Consider the following 23444-nt stretch of genomic DNA (forward strand, 5'->3'; position numbering starts at 1 on the left):
TGGAGCACGCGTGTAACTATTTTACTGGTAGGTAGCTGGCGGCAGTCTAGTCTGTCTCCCACAGCACTTCAGATGCTGTCTGTGGTTCGCCAAGGGGTGCCCAGAGACTAGCACATTATCTTCAGGGTGTACACATTCGCGCGACGCGGAGACATTTATTTTCTACACAGTTCTCTTTATTCAATACTGGCGGTGTATTAAAACTGCTAACATCCTCTCTACACATTTACTAATGTTGGTGCATGCCATGCGCTGTTTGCATCGCACATCAAATATGCATCACTGAAAGAAATGTAACATTGCTTTAGAAACGCAATCAATAAAAAAGCTCGCTTTACATGTTGTAGCTCCTCATTAGCACTGTGCTACTGTTATCGCGCATTGTTTACGAGGTATGCGGCCAAAAAATTTCGCAGTGTTGATAAAGATAGAATCAGCATGCAGGCCGGAGGGAGAACTGCTGAAAAGTAAGTTATATACTCGACCATTGTGATCCGATTTGAACACGGACGAATGGTGACTGATTCAGTGTTGATTTCCGGGCAACAGCGCAGTACATTTCTTTAAGTATCGGTATCAAGTACAAGGATAGCACGTTGACAATGTTCAAGGTGTTAACTGTCACTAGTGTCACGATGCGTCCTTTTTTGATTACAATGAAATTTTTGTCGCCGAACAAAAGACACAGCAGTTAATCACCACTGGTAATCTAAGGGAGGGAGTTTTCACTAGAAAGCAAGCAAGCTGTTGCAAAATTTTCATGTCTTCGGGAGGGGGAAGTTCGCTAGGAGAAGCGTGGGCCGGCTGACGTTGACAGGAGCATTGCGCCAGCGCAGAGAACAGCGCGACAAGCGCTTGTGACACCACGGAGCCGTCCGCTTCAACAAGCTTCAGCGAAGACGTTAGGGGAAAGGGGGGGGGGGGGGGGTGCGTGAGTTGCGACACTCAATGCCCCTGCAAACGGAACGTGGAACTGATATTTGGACAAAGGTACGCGATCGGATTCAGACACGAACAAAAACAGAACATAAGAAGGCTGAGTCATATACGTAGGCGTTGTGCGGAAGCTTCTGTTACACGACTCTGCGGCTGATCTTGGCCTAAAGACACATGACAGTTTTGCATTCAGCAGATTTTTTTTAAGGTGTTTTTATTTTTTATTTATTTGTTCTTTATTTATTTATTTATTTATTTATTTATTTTTATTTTTTTTTTTTGCTGCGTGCACACGTCGGTATGGCGTGGTGTGCCGTGACGCAAGCACTGAACTTCAGCGGCGGAAAGGTAAGAAATAAAGTAAGCGCGTTCGGAAGTGTCAAGACTGACTGCGTGCTTTTCGGACTGGCCAAGGTCACTCGCAAGAGAGCGCTTGGGTATATAACCCAATGCAATCAATGCAGCTCTATTCAGCCGTCTCTCGCCCGAGCCTTTGCGCGATTCCTAGCTAGTCTGACTTTCTTGTCGTTTGTTTCTCGTAGAGAACAACTTAGGCCTCCCAAGAAGATGAAGGTGTTGCTTCTGTGTGGAGTCATCCTAGCCGGAGCTTTCCTTGCTGAGGCTGCTGGTGGAAGCGAGCTGTGCTGTGAGACGCTTGCCTCTTATTATTATTCTTCCCATTCTCTTTATTATTACTATTATCTTGATAATCTGTCTTTAACTAGATATTCGTGCGAATGCGCTACAGTTTGCCACGAGTATCTCGAAAATGATTTCCTAAGCCTCATCGGCAGACAAACACTTGTCATTTTGCTTTTGTCAAAGCAGTGTCATATCTTTGTTTCGATTAATACTTACATCATTAAAGATGTTTCTCTTGTTTGAAGTAAATGGCTGTTACCAGTTATTTTTAACACAGTACATCCGCTGGTATCCTTCAAGAGTAAATTTCAGCATGAGCAATAACAATGCGAACTAAATTATGGGGTTTTACGTGCCAAAACCACTTTCTGATTATGAGGCACGCCGTAGTGGAGGACTCCGGAAGTTTCGACCACCTGGGGTTCTTTAACGTGCACCTAAATCTAAGCACACGGGTGTTTTCGCATTTCGCCGCCATCGGAATGCCGTGGCCGGAATTCAACAATGCGAACTCTTGTGCAGTGAGCTAGTTGTAGCTTTTGTTCAAACGCAAATGACAATAGTCCCTGTTTCACAGCGTAGCGTAGCATCATCATCGTCAGCCTATTTCTTTATGTCCACTGCAAGATGAAGGCCTCTCCCAGCGATCTCCAATTACCCTTGTCTTGCGCTAGCTGTTTACAACTTGCCCCTGCAAGTTTCCTAATTTCATCACCCCACTAAATTTTCTGCCGTCCACGACTGCGCTTCTCTGCCCTTGGTACCCATTCCATAACTCTAGTGGTCCGCCGGTTATCTGCTCTACGCATTACATTGGCTGCCCAGCTCCATTTTTTTCTTATTGTCAGCTATAGAACATCGGCTATTCCCATTTGCTCTCTAATTTACACCGCCTTCTTCCTGTCTTTTAACGTTACGCCTAAAATTTTATTGCGATAACAATTATATGGACACTCTAGGCACATTTCCGCCGTCACCGTGATGATTCGCATAAAGTTGAAGCGCGATAACAACGTCGCCGCGCGCCGTATTCCGTATGTGCTAGTGAAAGCGTGTGAGGGTGAGCCGACGACGGTGGCTCAATCGCGCGCGCTCAAGGGAGGAAATCAGGGAGGTAGCGAGCCGTTTTCCAGCAAGGCACCGGGGTGGGTAGAGGGAAGGAGAGCGCGTTCTACTCTGCCGGCGGCTGTGTATTGAGCGATCTGCGATGGGGACAGAGTGCCTCAAGTACTGATAGCTTCGTGTACACTGTGTACTCGCCTTTCAGTTCGCATTGAAGAGAGAGGCAGCACGATAGTCAATTCATTCGCTGCTGCGGCCACTCTTCGCGTTTTGGCAGCGAGGGTACGCGGTCATCGAGTGGGATGTGCTTTTGTTTGCCTGTGTGCGCATGACACCGTGTTTGTTTAGTGAGCGAATCTTTACGAGTTTATACAGCCGATAAAGCTACTATTCTTATTTCGAATAGCTGTCTGCTAATTTGCTATCGAGATCTGTGCTTCGTCTTTCCGGCGAAACTGCGACTTTTTTCGTTCCATCGCTCTTTGCGCGGGCCTTAAAGGGAAGCTGAAACGGTTTTCAATTTCCATGAATTGCTGGGATTGGGAAGAACAGACCTAATAATTTATGGTTCCGAAATTTTTTTCTTCGTTTTGTTAATATAAGGGGCGGAAATCGCTTTCTAAATCACCCCCGCGGACACGCCCCCATCGCTTCCCGGAGCGCCGGGTGAGGTGGTTGCCAGAGGAGAGAACCGGCGAGAGTGACGTCACTGGCGGGGACCGAGCTGCCGGACCGCCGTGCTGGCATGCGCTGGCATGCCTCTTTCCGTCCTGCGCTTTACTCAACGACGCTACCAGATATTTGCCGCCGCCGCCGCCGCTCACGTTTGTTTTGAGATTTTCGTTAACTGTTCTTTCCTTCTGTGCTGCGTGAGTGCCTACAGCCAAGGGCGCCCAACATGCCCTCGTTCTGTGCAGCATTCGGCTGCGCGAACACACGCGGGTGAGACGATGTGGTGTTTCACAGGTTCCCGAAGGACAAGAAGCTTGCAGCGCAGTGCGGTGAGGAGAGATAAGTTCGTGCCTACGAAATCAACTGTGCTGTGCTCGGACCATTTCCGCGATAGCCGGATAGCCTTACGACAAATGCGGAAACGCGTTGTTGCTAGCGTTGCTATACTCCGTTTCATACATCAAGTGCAATGCTGTGGAGGCTTGAGATACTTCTTGCAGTGGCTGCGTTTGCACTTAGAAAAAGTTCGGTGTTTCTTGACCCGATTTTTGAGAAAACTTTTCATATATAAGCTCAGTTCTGAATGAAAAAAAAAAGAATTTACCCATAGAAACAATCCGTGTACTTATACGGCTGCTAACACGTTCTTTTAAATCAATTTTCTTTTCGGCATTGTTTAATTGCAGTCCGTCGCGGCAGCTTCACGTGCATGCTCGCGCGAGCAAATGCCGCTGGCACGCTGCGAACCATAGACGGAAACGCGCGCACTAATAAATTTTGGTAACCGGACTTCGTGCGTAGCTTCCACAGCGTTGCACCTGAGGTATGAAATGGAGTATAGGCCTGCCTAGTGACATTCGACGTACGGTTGCAGTTATGTTTACCACACGGCGGTGCTAAAACTGCCTAATATCTTTATGTCAACACTAGCATGGAGCGCGCATACCGATTCTTGATCGAGCCACAATCGCAAAGTCGTCGAACCATATTCTGAATATTGCACATATAATCCCCCTGACCATCTCGATCTGGATGTGTATGATAAGCAACTTCCATGACTGTACCTCGCAGCACTGCATGTGCGCGCTTTGAAACGCGGCACTTATGTTCGCGATCGTGTATCAACGCTCAGAAAACCACGGGACTTTAGACAAGCAGCGGCAAGGTGCTTGACATCGCGGAATTGTACCCGTGTTTACAATCTAATGAGAAGTTAGTGCTTCGGCATTCTTCCAGCAGCAAGTTCCCAGTGAAAATTTAGCGCATTTTTTCTCCCGTCATTGGAACGTGCAGCTACACGAAAAAAAAAAAAAGCATACGTAACAGCTAAGATTTCCAACGCGCGAGAAGGTGCACACATCACTCTCGGTTTTGGCACACTCAACATCGTCGTTGCCGCCGTTGCCGCCATCGTTTTCCGTATCGGCTGTCGGTTCGAACATGTACGGCGAAAATACAAGCTGTCCGAGACAGCGAGAACGTTCCATAATGCTTACAACTCAGCTATGACGCCAGAACAGAACAGCGTGCTAACGGCGGCGCCGACCGGCGACCGCCGCCATTGACGTCACAGCGGCTCCGACCAATCACGGGCAACAGCGGTGTTCGCGCGATACCCTCAGGCGCTGGTGCGCGTTTTCATGAAAAAACAGCCGCTTGCGCTTGTTTCCGCCCTTTTTAAACGAGTTATTCGTGTTCAGGGGACTCAAGACTGTAGAATGCCGCAGAGAACTCATTTTTTTCGAAACGTGTTTCAGCTTCCCTTTAACTTGTTCTCGGGCTTATTTATTAACCTCTAAGTCCCCCCCCCCCCCTATTTTAGAACCGGTAGAATGCAATGAGTGCACACTTTCCTTTTCAACAACAGTCGTAAGCGCCCAGTTATGATCTGGTAATGCCAGTCGTATGCACTTCAACTCATTTTTATTCTTCTGTGAATTTTCCTGACGTTGATAAACGTACTCCTGTACAAATTCTAGAGGATGACTGGCGGTACTGAATTCTTGTTCCCTTGCCAGTCTATCGAACATTATCTTTGTATCTTTGACTTCGGCATATTAATATTCAACACCACTCTTACACTTTCTCGGTTAAGGTCCTCAATTATTTGATGTAATTCGTCCCCAGTGTTGCTCAACAGGAAAATGTCATCTGCAAGCCGAAGGTTGCTGAAATACTTGCCGTTGATTCTCACTCCTGATCTTTTCCTGTCTAATAGCTTTAATACAGCTAAACATGCAGTGAGTATCATTGGAAAGATTGTGTCTCCTTGCTTGAGCCTTTTCTTGATAGGTAAATTTCTAATTTTCTTGCGCAGAACCAAGGTAGCTGTGGGATCATCGCAGATATTTCCCAAGATATTCACGTATGCCTCCTGTAGTGCACTTCTTAATTAATCAACGCCTCTATGACTTCTGGTATTTCAACTGAATCAAACACATTTTCATAATTTATGAAAGCCATATAGAGAAGATGACTGAAGTCCGCAGATTTTTCGATCATTCCAGTGATTACATGGATGTGATCCATTGTAAAATATCCCGTCCTGAAGCCAGCCTTTTCTCTTGGTTGATTGAAGTCAAGTGTTGCCCTGATTCTATTGAAGATTATCTTGAATATTTTATACAGTACTGAAAGCAAGCTAATGGACCAATAATTCTTCAATTCTTTAATGTCTCCCTTCTTATGGCTTAGTATGCTGTTGGCATTCTTCCAGCTCCCTGGTACACTTGAAGTCGTGAGGCATTGCGCATAAACGGCCGCAAGCTCTTAAGCACAATATCTCCTCCATCTTTGATTAAATTGACTGTTATTCCATCTTCTCCTGCCGTTTTACCCTGTTTCATGTCTTGCAAGGTCCTTATGACTTTGTCGCTAGTTATAGAAGGAGCCTCTGTAACCTGTTCATTACTATTTCAAATGGAGATATCGTGGCTGCTCTGGGTAATGTACAGGTTAGTAAGAATAATTGCGCTGCTTTTACTATAACTTCGAAATTGCTGATGATATTACGCGGCTTATCTTTCAGTGCATACATCTTGGCATGTCCTATGCCAAGTTTTCTTCTCACTGATTTCATGCTCCGGCCATTTTTACTGATTCCTCATTCTTTCCCACCTTACAATATCGAATATCCCTTGCTTTCTTCTTGTTGATCAGTTCTGACAGTTCGGTGAATTCTATCTGATCGCTTGCGTACTTGATCACTTTAGGTAGGACCAGTAGGATCACCTAGTACCAGTAGGCAACCAGTAGGATCACCTGCTGGTTGCCTTTGTGTATTACCGCTCACTTCAATTCTATAACTATAGGTTCCTGAAATGAGCTTATAGTTACAGTTTCATTAATTACCTGTATGTTATGTTGCTGTTTCTGTTCTAAATAGGCATATTTGTTTGCGAACAGCAGCCTGAATTCATCTGCTTTTACTCGTACTGCGTATAGGTTGACTTGTTTCTTCTTGAATAATTTTACCCTTTCTCTCTTCAGTTTAAGATAATTCCTAGACCTCACTAACCTATGGTAACTTCCCTTTACCCTGTCAAACACTTCTATATCCTGCATTACCCGCCGTGGTTGCTCAGTGGCTATGGTGTTGGGCTGCTGAGCACGAGGTAGCGGGATGGAATCCCGGCCACGGCGGCCGCATTTCGATGGGCGCGAAAACACCCGTGTACTTAGATTTATGTGCACGTTAAAGAACCCCATGTGGTCGAAATTTCCGGAGTCCTCCACTACGGCGTGCCCCATAATCAGAAAGTGGTTTGGGCACGTAAAACCCCATAATGTTTTTTAACTTCTCGCCTGCACACCATGCGATAAGATTACGTGCCTCACTATAGTCAGGAACGTTGTCTTATAGCACGATGTGCTAAACATGTAACAAGTTATGCCACTGTACTTGCGGCGTCCGTGTCGGCCTCACTGTGCCTTATCCTGGTGGTAGTTGCCAGGAATTGACTTTCTCTCTTTGTAATCGTTTTACATCTGCATATATATATGTATACACGACTGAAGAGATTTGTATTCTTTTTCTTAACCATTTCGTTTCGGTATTTCATGGCACTTCGATGCTTTTTACAGTTTGCAACAAATAGATCTAATTTCGCACTAGCACCACCGGCTATCTGTGTCACTCTACCTTTCCTAAACAACTGTACTCGCTGTGTACTGCACTGAATGCTCCTGATATGTAAAAAGTGGCTGTACGAACAGGTTCCTTTGCTGCATTAGAATTATTATGCTATGAGACAGGAAAGACGCACCCTTTTTACAGCGAAGCTGTTTACCGCTCCCCCCCCCCCAAGCGCAGTCGTGCCCGCGGAAAGAAAAGTGCGAGCAAAAACTATCATCATCAGCAATGACTCGTACCCCCCCCCCCCTTCCCCCAAACAAGTATAAGTCGTGGAACCACCGTGGCATCGGGGTAGCATGCTCGTCTCGCTCCTAGAGATCCGGGTTCGATTTCCATCCTGAACGAAATGTACCAAATTTTCTTTTCAATTCCATTAATTGGCTTTGTTTACACAAATATGCATGACAATTTTGGCGTCATTCCGAGCATTTTTGACGTGTTTTCACTCGTCGCACCGTGCGCCAAGCCACAAAACAGGTGGTTTGTCCAGTTCGTCGCCGATGAGTTTGCCTTGATGTGCTTCACCGATGTCACTCGGCCAACAACCACACATGAAACGTGCATTAATCGTACGTTGCGAAAGCAGGTCTCTGCGGATGAAACTTTAAACGTAGCTGTATAACACAGCGACCGCAATGCAGTGGTGACGATTGTTACAAAATAAAATGATTGCCAAATTTTACTCTTCGTCTCGTCGCCATATCGTAGGCGGTGTTCCCTCCACAGCTTCGCCGTCCAACCACCTTCACAGAGTGGAATGGGTACTGAATTTTCTCTTTCGTTTTTTTTTCATTGGTTCATAGCTTTGAGCAACGAAGAATTCAAGGTATTCTTGAAGTGCATGGGAGACCACGTCAACCAAGAGGTAAGAATGACTCATTCAGCCATTGTTTAATTTTGGTGAATGGAAGAATTGACAAATAAACATACAAAAAAATTGATCAACAATTTCTGCTTTACTTCGGGTATCCGAGCCCACATTCATTGATGACAAATGCTTAAGCGACTTCATTGACTATTAATATGCGCAGTTTTCTAAAGCGCGACTATTTACGCAGTTCAAGGCAACAGTAAAGGAAGTCATCGGCGACAAGACGGACCGTGCGTACGACATATTTAAGAAGCAGTGCGAGGCTGGAGTGGACTTCGTAAGTGCTTATTGTTCAAACTTGCGGAAGTGTAATATTGTTGCATGTTAACTTATATTAAGCTTCACTACAAAATACTACGCCTGATGCTTGTTTATCTTGGCTTATGCGAAGTGCGAGTCATACCTGTGCGATAGATGCAGACAGTGGCCATCTGGTTCTAGCCCCTGGTTTGTTACCATAAACACCACTGGTGCTGGTGCTGACAATTATGTTCATTATTCGTGAGAAATACAATTAAAAACAGCTTTGTTGAAGAAACTTAGTTTCCATTGAAGGTCTGTGCAGGCTGAAGCAATCAATTTTGCTACAAAAACGAACCATTCAAATTCGCACTGCATGATTTTTATATCAGAAAGCTCCTAGGAAACGAATACAACCTCGTCAACAACCTTTGGAGCTCAAGGTCATAAGCATGTGTACAATGCCAGGCACCCCTTTATTTATTTATTTTTATTTATTTATTTGTACATACTGCAGCCCTATCGGGCTATTGCAGGAGTGGGTGTGAAAGGCAGAGAAATGAGAATAGTAAGTAATACAGGCCCAATACGAAAAATACAAACAAACACACACCAAAACTATTCAATGGCCGCCAAGAATAAGTTTAAAGGAAGAGAACGAGTAGCACCAGGCAAAGAATTCCAGTACTCGAGTACACGGGGAAATAAACTGTATTTAAATGTGTCCGTACGGGCGAAATAAGGTGCGATGTTTAGATGATGGTGACTTCTATTATTAGATGGTTTCGCAGGAGTTAGGTAGTTATCCGAAGATATACGGCAAGAAGAGTTAATAACGCAATGCAAAAACTTCAATGATTCCGTGCGTCGGCGATCTGAGAGCGGTTCTAAGCCTAGGGATGAAAGCGCTGTATACGGCGAAAAATCTCTATCGTACCTACGGCATATGAAGCGGATCGCTTTCTTTTGGATGGCCTCAATTTGATAAATGTGGCACTGTTTGTGTGGATTCCAGACGGGAGAAGCATAATCGAGTATAGGCCGGATTAGTGATTTATACATGAGTAGTTTAGTATCTCTTGGGGCTGTGGTCAATGTACCTAAGGAGTGCTGAAGCTACCGTTCAATGTCATAACCTGAGGATAATTAAGTCCTCATCTTCTAGGAGGGAGAAAGAGAGAAAAACAAAGAGGGAAAGGTTGGGAGGTTAACCAAGTACGTGCCCAGTTGGCTACGTCACACTTGGGGAGGGGGAAATGCGGAAGACTAAATAGAAAGGAAGGAGTAGAAAATTATCAAATAGTCAGTCATTGCGAACGCAATCGCAGAGTAATGTCCGCTGTCATAAGCGTTCGTACAGTCCAGTAGCCTTCGAGAAGTGCAGAAGAGCATTTGTGGCCCTTTGCATGCAAGAATGCATATGCCATGGTCCTAGGATCTTTACCACCGAGAGCGCTATATTATGCTCTTAGCATAAATACTAAGAAAACAACAGCTGCTCTGTTCAGACCGACTAATCGTAATGTCGCTACAGACTTAACATTACAAATAAATATTTCTATTATTCCGATTGTGCCTACTGTTAAATGTCTTGGGGTAGTATTCCAACAACATATGTCGTGGAGCTTGCATGTGGATTTAGTCGCTGCGAAAGTATCCCGTGTGAGTGGAATTTTATGCAGATTAAGATATCTTCTCCCTAAAAGCATCAAGCTACTCCTATACAAGTCCTTGCTTCTCAGCCAAATTCACTATTGCCATCTTGTTTGGGGTAGTACGGCACTTTCTAATATCACCACATTACACAGAATACAAAAAAAGGCCGTCCGTAGTATTCTGGATGTTCCCCACGACACACATACGCGCCACTTTTCAAAAAACTGAATTTACTTTCTATGCCTGATATTTATGAGCAAACACTAATTCACGGGTATAAGACAGGTATTAATAGAAATAATAACACGTTAAATACTATATCCAACTTAAAAGGCAGAGATGGGGACCTAAATACGAGCAGTTGCGAACTCTGGCAGATGCCACGGGCAAGGACTAATTGCACATACCAAATGTTGCGCTTTACGTTACCGTCTTCTCTAAACAAAATCTACACTGTATAACTTTCATTATTGTGTTTTCTTTCTTGTCTTTTCTTTGTTTCGCAAAAAAGGAAGAAATTGTGTTTTTTACAACAGTGTATTTGCCGAATTGTGCATTGCAGTATGTTTTGTGTGACACATTTGTCGATTTCATATATGTGTAATGTGCATTAGTAATTAGCGTAAATTCTTTCGATTTCAATTGTACGGGAGTGCTATATGTACTACATATACATTCTGTTTCATTGCATTCATTTTACACATATATGTATATGTATATATTATATATTTGCATTATGTCTGTCACTCGTGTTATTGGGACTTAGGTAATTCTAGCTTAATATGTAACACCTAACCCTAAGCTCTGTCACTGCTTGTTAAAAGGGGTGGTGAAGCCATAAAAAGGTTTTTTGTTCGCGGTCCTCAACATTGGGGTGTTGAAATAAAGTGAATTGAATTGAATTGAATCTAACAGGCTGAGTCTAGCTTGTAGATCGCATTGATGAGCGTCAAAGGACGGGCAGTGACACCGAACACAGAGTCTCATCAAACCCGTACAAATTGCACGCTCAGCTATTGGCCGTTCCCATTACGAATCAACAGGCATTTGTACATGTGATGCCCAACCACATGCGGCACAAAAAAGTTTATTCGCGACGGGAGCGTCCGGAATGGATTCTACGCGGCAACTTCACTCACTCGCTCGCCACCGCACACTTCTACGACGGAACTAACCGGGTTTCACCAGCTCACGCTTGCACTCTCTCGACCCTAACTTGCTGCTTCACCTCATCTTATAAAGCTTAAGCATGCGTCATACCTAAGGAAACCAGTTTAACCACGCATTTTGTTCGTCAATGCGCGAATAGTTAACACCAAAGCTATGTACGGTTACTTGAACTCTGGTTAGTCATGATAAGGTTGTAATGAACGACTGCAGTGAGTATTGCATTCTATGCTAGAGAGTTGTTGTATTTCCGGTGAACGACCAAACAAATGGCAGGATGCGACGATGCGGTTATAAATACATTCTGCTGCAGAAGCTTTCAAGAGCTTGAGTTCGAGAACTTCTAGGTCGTATTCACCTAGTGGTTGTGCATGAATGCTCTCTGCAGTAGCCCAGGGTCTATGACGTTGCGCTACTGAGCTTAAGTTCGCGGATTTGATCTCGACGGTCGCACTTTGATGGGAGTGAAGTGCACAAACGCTCGTGTACTTAGATTTAGGTACTCACTAAAGAATGAAACCAAAGTCCCCCCCCCCCTTCCCCCATTATCACGTGCCTCATAATAAGATCATGGTTTGGGCGCGTAAAACCCCAGAATTTAGTTTTTAATTTTGTGCGTGAATAAAATGATGTATTAGCGGCAAGAGAGGGGAGTGGGGTTATTCGGCCACCGAAAAAAAGCAGTTATAGTAAATTGCGCGACATAACGGTATTGACGCAGAATGTGTAATTGAATGTACTAATTTTATTTGAAGTACATTTATTTAATAAAATAATAATAATATTTGTTTTTAACCACTGTGACCAAACTTTGTTTGGACAAGTTTGCTCACTTTAGGGTTACTATTACAAACGCGATCTGGAGTTTTGCACGAGAGGGGTTGCGTGTCCATAATAAATATGACCAAATTTTTATCATATTAAGGAGAGACTGTTCCCAGGCCCTATTTTTTTAAGGCAAATCTTTTTAGCTCTCATTTCCTTCCCTCTTGTGACATTTTGTGTTTTGTGTATTTGTAGTGTTTCCAGCACTTTAAGTTGTGTGTTTCCTCTGTTGTACCATCTTGCGCCTTCTGTGTATTTCTGTGTTTCCGATATTTTATTATGTGTTTTTTATGCCTTATACTTCTACACTTCTCACGTGACAAGCAGTAGCCGACATGATATTCCGGGGGATACGTTTCCTCGCTAATCATCTCACTAATACTAAAAAAACATTATGATAACTAAGTGTTCTGTCATGTCCAGGACATGAATTTGTCAATGAGGCAAGAAGCGTAGAAGTTGTGATAAGGCACAGTCATTTATCGGGTAGCTTTCGTTTGAAGCGAAAGCAACTGGTATGTGTATCTTGTTTTTAAAATGATCAGTAAAAGCAATAGGATTAACGTTATGTTTTCTATACCTTAGGGCGCCGTGCTGACGACGGTGTTCTCGGTGAGTACGTGTTATAGCACACGTCTGTTTTGCTCTAGAAGTGGCTTTGCACAGCGTTAATCAATAGCTTTGAGTATTTAAGTCTTTCCCCTCTGCAACGTTTCCGTCACCTCCATGCTCAAAGATCCACCGCGGCAATCACAATCACAATCACAATCAATCAATCAATCAATCAATCAATCAATCAATCAATCAATCAATCAATCAATCAATCAACCAATAGAGCGACTTTATTATCGTGCCCAGGAAAAACCTGTTGATCTTGGTACTGGCGCCCGCGAGAATTGGATATAAAATACGTACACAGCCGATGAAGCGTCCGCCACATTTGGCTGAGTACAAGAAGCATGTCAATTACATAACATATAACATACAAAAATAATATTCATCGAAATTTCTGGACGTCAGGACACTAAGCATATGGTAAGTGTTACATGAAATAAGGCGGATATACATACATGAACTAGCAGGAAGAAAGACTACACATGTTATATTATAATCAAATAATAATAACATTTGACGTAATAGTTCTGCGGAACCCCTCTAGGTGGAGAGAAGTAATTCGAGGAACCCGTATCGGTTTCCTTTGTAGCAATTGCTACGAACGGATGGATGCCTGATTTTCCCTGTATCAATAATAACATTATTAATAACGATTGACAACAACAACAACAACAACATAATAATAATAATAATAATAATAATAATAATAATAATAATAATAATAATAATAATAATAATAATAATAATAATAATAATAATAATAATAATAATAATAATAATAATAATAATAATATGAGTGCGCTGAATTCTAAAACCAACATTTTCAAAATACATAGAAAGACACGGTTTGACAAAAATTCCAAGAGTCTTGATCTATTATATAATGATCGGCTTGTTGATTTCAGCATTCCATTAAATTTATATAGAAACGCTAATTCATCGATTATGGCCTTGGCACCGCCTACACAAAACGCGTTTTGCACAGAACTCGACCGTGAAGTTCCCCAGTGTTATTGAGGCTTTGTTGACGGAGAACCATATCACCTTCTTTTAGTGTGTCTACATTATGACATACTAAAACAGCGAGTTCAGTTGTTCTTAATCACATTAGACCGTAGACCACTCAGTCTAAAGAAATTATTGGGATCTTGGCAAACATGAGTCATGCAAAAGGGCCGGTTAAATACCTTTAAACACATTTTCTTCAACAGATGGGCATTGTTGGGCGTTACTAAAGAACCTAAAACCAAAAAACTCTTGATTATAAAAGTATTCATTACTTCTACTGTCGCTGCGTATGTGTGATTTACTGTGGTTCGTATTCTGGGTTCGACCATTTCTTTACTGTCGCTATGTTATGTCATATTGTTGTTCGCAGTTGTGCTCCTTTGATAGTTTCTTTGTAACGTCATGGTGTTGTTTTGACTGCATGCTATGTGATAATTTTGTTCTGAGTGCATTAACTGTTCTTCTGATATTTCTCCTACCAAGCCTTGTGCAAAACTGGAGAAAACAAGATATATATATATATATATATATATATATATATATATATATATATATATATATATATATATATATATATATATATATATATATACCACTTGTTTACGTTTTTTAGAGCCTAGAAGTAGCCGGCGCCGTACTTGTGCGCCAGCATAATCTTCTATTACGTTAATAAAAACAAAATACATTTGTACTGTCAGAAAGACCGCCGTAATTTTTATTGGAGGATTTAAACAGAGAAATAAATTGTATAACGGAGGCTAAGACAAAGACAAGCACTATAAGAATACGAAAGCACAGTAGGGAATGAGAGTATAAAGGCCACGACCTAATTATAGAACGTGTATGATGGACAGTGCTGTATGGAAGGTGTAAAAAATGAATTCAGAAATGCACCGAGATGAACATAAAAGTTATTGTATATTTGTTTAAATTAGGTTGCGGGGCGATCCACTACTACAGTATTAATGCGCAGAAAGCGTTGAATGCTGAATGACAGGTGTTTCATCCACGCAAAGCTGCAGATGATTTATTTATTTATTTATTTATTTATTTATTTATTTATTTATTTATTTATTTATTTATTTATTTATTTCAGGATCAAGTAGCCAGTTCCGTGAGAAGCGCCTACGCTCAATGCAAGCCAGTTCAAAGTTGAAGTGCTTCACCATAACCAACGAAACCGAAGACAAAGAGTTCGGCAGTCCACATGGTGGAGTCGTAGCGAAAATAAAACAGATACAAAAAAACACAAGACCAAACACCATGAAGTGCTGTGCATTTTAGCCATCATTCAATAACAACAGGAAAAAATACTAATGCTCTTCAAAATAATACTCGTCAGTACGCTTCGCCTTATGGCACTCGTAAACCACACACGCAACACGTTATGTTTCCTCAAGGGTACTTTTCATGTTTCATTTCAAACACGAAAGAAGCAAGTCCTCGGTTTCTGATGCTACCACTAGCGTGATTCCCTCCAACCATTTTGTCAATTAGGAAGCTAATGTTATACCACAAATTCTTTTGTTTCTTTCTGCTTTTTTTGCGCGCCGTAGAATGCTGTGGAGTAGTACAGTGAGTCACAGCCGTGGAGTTTTTGTTCAAGCCCAACTGCCGATGAGGCTTCCTTAAATTTCCTTTTATTTTATTTACGTTGTCGAGGCGTTCGAGCGTTATGTTACATTATTCCGCTTTGGCCGACAGTGCGTTATACGTATATAATGCAGCTTCGCTCCGCGTGTGGAATTAATACCTTTGAACAAAGATAGCAATTCTGCACAGCTTTTCCTTAGAGGCTTCCGAGCTGCCACTGTGCAGTGCCCACTGGCATAGGGCTAAGAATGTTAGTTTGAGAAGGACCATACATTACTGTCAGAATGCTGCAGCGCCTTCAGAGAAAATAATGGTTTCCTTTGAACTAATTGGCTCAGTACAAGACTGTCGACCGAGCTGCGCCAACAGGGTTATGGTATACATGCATACATGTTCCTATTAGAGCGAAGTTTTGTTTTCCTTTTCCCTCGACTTTCCCACTGCTGCTGCTGCTGTCTTGCACCCTGCGTCGAGAGGGGGGGGGGGGGTTGAGAACGAGTAGAATGCACATGGTAGGGACGTGGGAGGAGTGCCTGTGAGCCCTTTCCAGCTGGAACTTCGTGGGCGTCACCACAATTCCCTCTGTAGCTCTCTGGTTGCTGTCACAATGCCCTCTAGAAGTTTCTGGCCGTCGACAGAATGCCCTCTGGACGGCTGTGATTACGCGTTAGCTCCCCGCAAACGCTTTTGTAGAAGCTAAAGGGCTTACGTTTGTACTCACGTGCGACAGCCCAGAGAGGAGATAGTAAGGTAGAAAGAGGAGGACAGAGACAGCGTAAAGCCGGCGCCCTGAAGAAACGACCGAATAATCACCTTCCCACGAGCGAAAAGCTTGCCACGAGCTTGCTTACATGGGCGGATCGCAGGAGGAGGGATAGGCGCCGTAGGAAAGCATGCATTATTTGGTGTCTCGTGAATAAAAGAAACAGTACTACTAACACGGCAACAGTTGCGGACAAACTAAAAATTTTATTTCACGGATAGATGTAGATTCTGTGAAGAAAGGGCGGACCTATAACATATGGTTTGGGCTTGTCCTCGTACCCTCATACAGAATAAAATAATTAAGACCAGAGAGCAGTGGGAGACCGCGTTGCTCAGCTGTGCACCGGAAGACCAACTCAAGGCAGTCCAGCTGGCCGAAGATGCCGCCAGGGCCCAAGGGCTCGAGGCCGTCATTTAGGTAGAGGCCTAGGTCTCAAATCTGCTGTGCACAAATAAAGTTTATTCCTCCTCCTCCTCAAGGTATGATATGGCACGTTTCTGCTCTTTCTGAAAAATGAACAAACACCATGCAAGCTTTCACGTGCGGGCAACTGACGCAGTTACTAAAGCACGCTGCCGTACTAAAGCACGGCAGCGTCAAGACGACAACACGTCATCGGCTGCCCCGCAGACCCGCAAATAAACACTTCAGTCACGATGCGAAGTGCCGTGTGAGGTAATGACAGTGCTAACTTTCACGCAGGCTATGAACAATGGCTCAACAGTGCCTCGAGCAAACACGTCTCACTGTGTGTTCTGTGCACGTATAGATAAACATAAGTAGTGCAGGCTAGGTAACATTTAGCATCACATGGCGACTGTCGTAGGCCGTCAACATCACCGCGAGATATTGCCAGAGAACGCAGACAGCACAGAAAACTTCGCTTACACAGATTCCTAGAGTGCGTGGGATTTGCATAACTTTTCTTGTGTGCATTTTTGTGCAGCTTCTTATGCAATCTTCACTACTCCAATGCCGTCAGCTCGGTGACAGAAACAATTAATAGAGGACCGAAAGAAAGGCTGCGGATCGATCTACCAAGCTTCTTGAAGCGAAGGTTAACTGTGCTAGAATTCTACCTACAGCCTTACGTGCACACCTTGAAATAATATATGCACAAGCGCAAGGCAAACTTGAGGTCCATTAACGGAGAAAAATAATTAGCGCAAGTGCTGCAATGTTTAACTGCATCAATGCAACTGCTGCAATTAATGTGTGACGGCTACAATTTAAACGAAACATTAAAAAACAAAAAAATCCCTTTCAACATAGTGCACGTGATTCACTTTAGAAGGCTGTAGCAGACAGAAGATTTCCTGATCATATCAAACTAATCGTCCGTGCTCAAGGCTTCAAAGACATAGATTTGCTTCCTTAAGTAATCGAAATTGCACGATCACTCGTGATGGTGGGGCACACTTCATCTGATCGCATCACCGTTCATCCATTCCTTAATTTACCTTTTTTTTTGACGCACCTTAACCAGGCTCCGCACGTTCAAGGTAGGTAATCGGAACCATCTCCAGCTAAGCTGTCGACCTTACCTTTTTATCTTTCTCTGTATCAAGAAACTAATTTTATTATACATACTATATCACCTTAAAGCAATCAAATAAGCCCGAAGCCGGCATGTCACCGATCTTACGGATTGTGGTGCTCGAAAAAAGAAAACGTTCAAGGTAATTTGCTTGTTGCCCACGGGCATGTGCTCACAAGCCTGTGAAGCAAGTGGGGCGCAGCGCTGAACGGTCAAGTAGCCTTCAGAATTTTTCGATAGAAATACTTCACTGCTTTCAGTTTTGCTACCCGCGACAATATGTACTGACTATACATATATATATATATATATATATATATATATATATATATATATATATATATAGATATATATGTATATGTGTATCATCAGCCTAGCTACGCCCACTGCAGGGCAAAGGCCTCTCCCATACCAACTACCCCGGTCACGTGCTAATTGTGGCCATGTTGTCCCTGCGAAATTCTTAATGTCATCCTCCCCCTCCTATGCTTCCCTTCTCTTGGAATCCAGTCCGTAACCATTGGTGACCACCGGTTATCTTCCCTCCTCATTACATGCCCTGCCCATGCCCATTTCTTTTTCTTGATTTCCACTAAGATGTCATTAACTCGCGTTTATTCCTCTCTTCTTATCCCCCCCCCCTTAACGTTACACCTATCATTCTTCTTTCCATAGCTCGTTGCGTCGTCCTCAATTTAAGTAGAACCCTTTTCGTTAGCCTCCAGGTTTCTGCCACGTAGGAGAGTACTGGTAAGACACAGCTGTTATACACTTTTCTTTAGTGGGATAATGGCAGCCTGCTGTTCATGATCTGAGAATGCCTGCCAAACGTACCCCAGCCCATTTTTATTCTTCTGATTATTTCAGTCTCGTGATCCCGATCCGCCGTCACTACCTGCCCTAAGTAGATGTACTCCCGTACCCCTTCCAGCGCCTCGCTACCTATCGTAAACTCTTGTTCTCTTCCGAGACTGTTAAACATTACTTTAGTTATCTTCAGATTAAATTTTAGCCCCACCCTTCTGCTTTGCCTCTACAGGTCAGTGAGCATGCATTGCAATTGGTCTCCTGAGTTACTAAGCAAGGCAATATCATCAGCGAATCGCAAGTTACTAAGGTATTCTCCATTAACTCTCATCCCCAATTCTTCCCAATCCAGGTCTCTGAATACCACCTGTAAACACACTGTGAATAGCATTGGAGAGGTCTTATCTCCTTGCCCGCCCTTCTTTATTGTGATTGTGTTGCTTTCTTTATGGAGGACTACAGTGGCTGTGGAGCCGCTATGTATTTTTTGTATTTTTACATACGGCTCGTCTACACCTTGATCCCGTAATGCCTGCATGACTACTGAGGTTTCGACTGAATCAAACGCTTTCTTGTAATCAATGAAAGCTATATATAAGGGTTGGTTATATTCCGCACATGTCTCTATCACCTGATTGATAGTGTGAATATGGTCTATTTTTGAGTAGCCTTTACGAAATGCTGCCTGGCCCTTTGGTAGACAGAAGTCTAAGGTGTTCGTGATTCTATTTGCGATTACCTTAGCAAAGATTTGTAGATTACCTTAATTAGTAAAGACATTGTAGTAAGGACAGTAAGCTGATCGGTCCATAATGTTTCAAGTCGTTCGCGTCTCCTTTCTTATATATATATATATATGACAGCCCCGTGCCGTGTACCCAGGGGGCTGGCTTACCATTAGTATTTGCGGTACCTTCCCTGTCGGCCACGTTTCATTTAATATATATATATATTTATATTAAATGAAACGTGGCCGTCAGGGAAGGTACTGCAAATACTAATGGTATGCCAGCCCCGTGCGTACACGGCACCAAAACTATGAGATCTGAGAGTTCTGCTGAGCTTCGAAGAAATGAGCTTGTTATGAACTTGCGAAATCAGAAGCGTGAACGGACCACTTTCATTGAAACGAAGGAAAGTATATGTGGACTTAAATACAAAAAAAAAACTGTCACGCATTTTTTTGAACATCCAAACAAGACTATTTAAAGAAAATTCTTTGCGTGACAAGGAAGGAAGGAATACTCAAGAAAACTGTTTTATGGAGAAATGAAAGAGTCCTGTCTCAGGAATCCAATTATCTAACTATCTAAATAGCTCCAAAGGAGACACAAAAAGAAGCCCTGTGGTGAAGTGCACTGAAAATTGATTAAGCGCAGGTATAAAAAACGAACTCGGCAATCTATAATCGTAGCGGGAGCTCCGTGAGTTCTTGCGATTTGCTATTGGGAGCGTGAAAGCTGAGAGCAACTTGAATGATGGAAGTAAATGTGTCGCCGAAAACGTGGTTGACGTCAGAGTTATGATGACATCATGGGCAAAAGAAAGAAAAACTTGTGTCCCAGCATCGCCTAAAATGAACAAAACGATTGCTTATGTTACCATTTGGCACTGCTCCAAAGCGTATCAATGTTTGCATGGAACCGGATACCTTATGAAGCATGCCTTCTCGTACAATGAAGAAAAGTCATTGCTAATAGTGTCCTGATAGGCACAGAACCACTGAATTATAATAGAAATAGAATACATGTGCATCGGCTTCTCCATAGCTTCACAAGCATAGACGGAAGGTTGGCAGAGACGCCCTGGTTATGTCCATGAGTGTTGTAGCGGACGCTGCGAAACATATGACTCACCTATCCCTGTCGCAGACTTGCGACCACCCCGATATACGCATGAATTATGCCCCAAAGGTATTCATGATATGCACTAAAGCAAACATATCTTAGTGCAGTAGTGTGAGAGCCGACAATGCATGCTTTTTCGGATTCTAAAACTTATCAGTACTCTAGTATGGGTGAAGTTGGCGATGGCTAATCAGGGCCAATTCCACACCGTGGTTCGCTCGCATACGAGCAACGATTCCCGCCGATTGACCAACGTGATCGGAGGCTGGAAGGACGGCCTTTATCGCTCAGCCTTGCAGCCTTCGCTCAAGGTACACGCGCGTACTTCTAAACGCGGCGCGCCGCCGATAAAGCTACGCACGTAAGCTAGAGACCACGTGGTCAAAGCGCGCTGCCAACCTCATCGACTCATCATAGATCAACCGCAGGCAGCCACAACACGTGCAGTGTTGTGCGAGCCGAGAGCAAGGGTTTATGAGGCCTTCTAGGAAACGTTGGCTGGGATCTCGCCAAAGCCAGTCGGCTTGGGTCGAAGCGGGCAGCGGAGCGAAAACGAACTGCCAAAAACGGCTGGCGCCTCACCTTCCGTTCACAATCCGTTCGCTGCTGCCGAAAAAAAGGTGCCGCTTATCAGTGCGTTTCCTCGCTTAGCACCCCCTCTCGCTGAGCGCAGCTAATGGTCAGACTGCGTTCAGCGACCACGTGATGGGGTGTGGCTGGCAGAGACAGAAAATAGTTTTGGATTCTTCATTAGGCTAACCGCTGTACAGAGTGGGACTTAATGATAGCACCAGTATTTCCTGCACCTCTGTAGAATCAGAAGAGACAACTGTATACGACGCCTGTTTGCTGCTTATGCGAGATGCAAAAAGCGAAAAAATAGTAATATATGGATAGTATACTATTAGTTCAGTGAGAACGAGCATATTTACGAAAAAAAAAGCATCTTATTGATTTTTTTCTTTACCTTTCTTCTCGTTCACACACACACACACACACACACATATATATACATATATATATATATATATATATATATATATATATATGCGCTCACGTTATTGTGAGCACATACCGCTGCTTACACGGATCCTATACTTCTGATGAAACGCTTCACCGAGTTGACACTTACTAAAATTGCTCAGTGCCTGAAAGAGCACTTATCCTTCCCAAATGTCCTATGCTCGCAGCGTTTAAGGGAAAGCAATATTGTCGGCTCTCCAACTGAGAGAAAAGAGTTGCGGTTACGAAGAAACCGAGTTATGACAGCATGTCACGAGATGGTTGCGACGTTCATGCGCTCTCTTTTCTCTCTTTGCAAACTCTCGAGGGAATTCAATTATTCTACACCATTTCGCAATTTGTACACAACAATCTATTTTTCTCAACTCTAATAGCGTTGGTCGTCAGGAATGGCATTTCTAGATTCAACAGTGATTTCATAGATCGGGTCCAGAGAAACTTTCTAAGCATATGTCGACACCGCTTTGCTAACACGGACACTGGACCTCCACTTTCTCCGCTTTTGCTTTGTATTCTCTTCGTGTACACATTTTATGCTCTGTTAAAATCTGTATTCGGGAAATTATTATCTTTTGTTTATGTGTGTGCGCGCGCGTGTGTGTATGAGTGTGTGAGCGTGCATTGTAAGAATGTCATGTACGTACGATGCAGACTAGCTTGCGTTTTTCTTCCTGTGCATTGTTTTGCCGAGTGCGCAAGCACCAAGACCCTCGAGGTTGTTCCTGGGCGCTTTAATAAACACCTTTGAATGATTGATTGATTGATTGATTGATTGATTGATTGATTGATTGATTGATTGATTGATTGATTGATAATTGTTGTTGTGACGACAATGGTGATGATGATCCTTCAGGAAGTTGCACCCACCCACAGGAATTTTGGATAAGGCCCCTGCGGCCATCTGCAATTTCACCGCAGTTGCCCAGGGTAGCTCAACGGGCAGCATTTTTAAAATGACACTTCAAAATGACATCAAAATTTTCAGTTAGAAACTTCTACAGGGTGCGCCCTTCATGCGTATTTACGGCACTTAATCGTAACTTTCCTCCGGCGTTATAGCAGTGTTTTAATTCTGACCAAAATTCTGGCATAACGCAGCAACGACGTCACGGCCGAGCGCCGTAAATACGCGTGTTAATAGAATGGCGCACCCTTTGAACGTTGATCGCAGGAAGTGGTTGAAATTCGCGCGGCGTTCTGAAACATCTTATTTTGAAGATACTGCCCATCGAGTTACGCAGTTGCACTACATAGAAGTTTGACAGGTAGCGGAACGGGCAATGTCCAATATGCCTGGATATATGTGCCAATTCAGGATGGACCTACAGTCGGCTAGCTGTCGTAAACGTACTAATTAGAGTGATTAACTTGAAAATTATTTACACAAATGGCTCGTACAAACTTGCAGGTTCCACGTCTGCCTTCAACATAACACCTACAAAGGAACAGAGAATGCTCAAGCCAGCCCACGTAAGCACTTTCTGATAGCAGAACTAAACGCCATATAGTCCGCCTTGAGCACCGCCGCACTAACTCAGATGGGTCATCCTGTGCGACTCTCATGTGTCACTATTGAGCATTAACTGGAAGAGAACAAAAATGAGCATGCTTTAGTATATGAAGTGCACAGAAAATACACGCGTACAGGAGAGCGACAGTGCTCCGCCATGCTATACACTGTGGCATACACGGCAACGCTGTTGTTGACAAATCTAGCATGGGCGACGCACACTGAAATTGAAACATGTCCAATCCATCTTTCACAAAGCAGCAGTGCGTGCTAAATGTCCATCTAAATATCGAAAGATGCATGGATTGAAAACAGCGGTCGAGGCTCTATTTTATATTGCGCTCTTCTGAAAGTAAATATTATTATTCCACTGTCAACCATTACACAAACGGAGAAATACACATAATGCGACTAGCAAGTCCCGCGACATACAAAGTGTTTCTGTGGAGAATAAGCTGAGGCGAAAGGGGTGCGTGCTCTTGCTCATAATCATAACACAATAAGCAAATTTACTTGAACTGTACTAATCACA

At 43.3% G+C, this 23444-nt stretch overlaps 1 protein-coding gene across 1 annotated transcript; it reads left to right on the forward strand.

Annotated features, from left to right (window-relative positions):
* The first annotated feature begins 1392 nt into the window (after positions 1–1392).
* LOC142584950 (uncharacterized) lies at positions 1393–15093 on the forward strand. Its single transcript, XM_075695320.1, has 5 exons — positions 1393–1582; positions 8251–8312; positions 8506–8595; positions 12792–12818; positions 14926–15093. Exons 1-5 carry the CDS (start codon positions 1504–1506, stop codon positions 14983–14985), a joined length of 318 nt encoding a protein of 105 aa, XP_075551435.1. The 5' UTR covers positions 1393–1503; the 3' UTR covers positions 14986–15093.
* The last annotated feature ends 8351 nt before the right edge of the window (positions 15094–23444 follow it).

Source organism: Dermacentor variabilis, chromosome 1, assembly GCF_050947875.1.
Source record: "Dermacentor variabilis isolate Ectoservices chromosome 1, ASM5094787v1, whole genome shotgun sequence".
In the NCBI taxonomy this organism is placed as follows: domain Eukaryota; kingdom Metazoa; phylum Arthropoda; class Arachnida; order Ixodida; family Ixodidae; genus Dermacentor; species Dermacentor variabilis.

What these genes read in the sequence shown, in the direction of transcription:
- LOC142584950 (XM_075695320.1), top strand. Translation starts at nt 1,504, where the DNA reads ATGAAGGTGTTGCTTCTGTGTGGAGTCATCCTAGCCGGAGCTTTCCTT. An exon ending in TGGTGGAAGCGAGCTGTGCT is followed by an intron (nt 1,583 to 8,250) that starts GTGAGACGCTTG and finishes ATTGGTTCATAG; the next exon opens with CTTTGAGCAACGAAGAATTC. An exon ending in TGCTGACGACGGTGTTCTCG is followed by an intron (nt 12,819 to 14,925) that starts GTGAGTACGTGT and finishes TATTTATTTCAG; the next exon opens with GATCAAGTAGCCAGTTCCGT.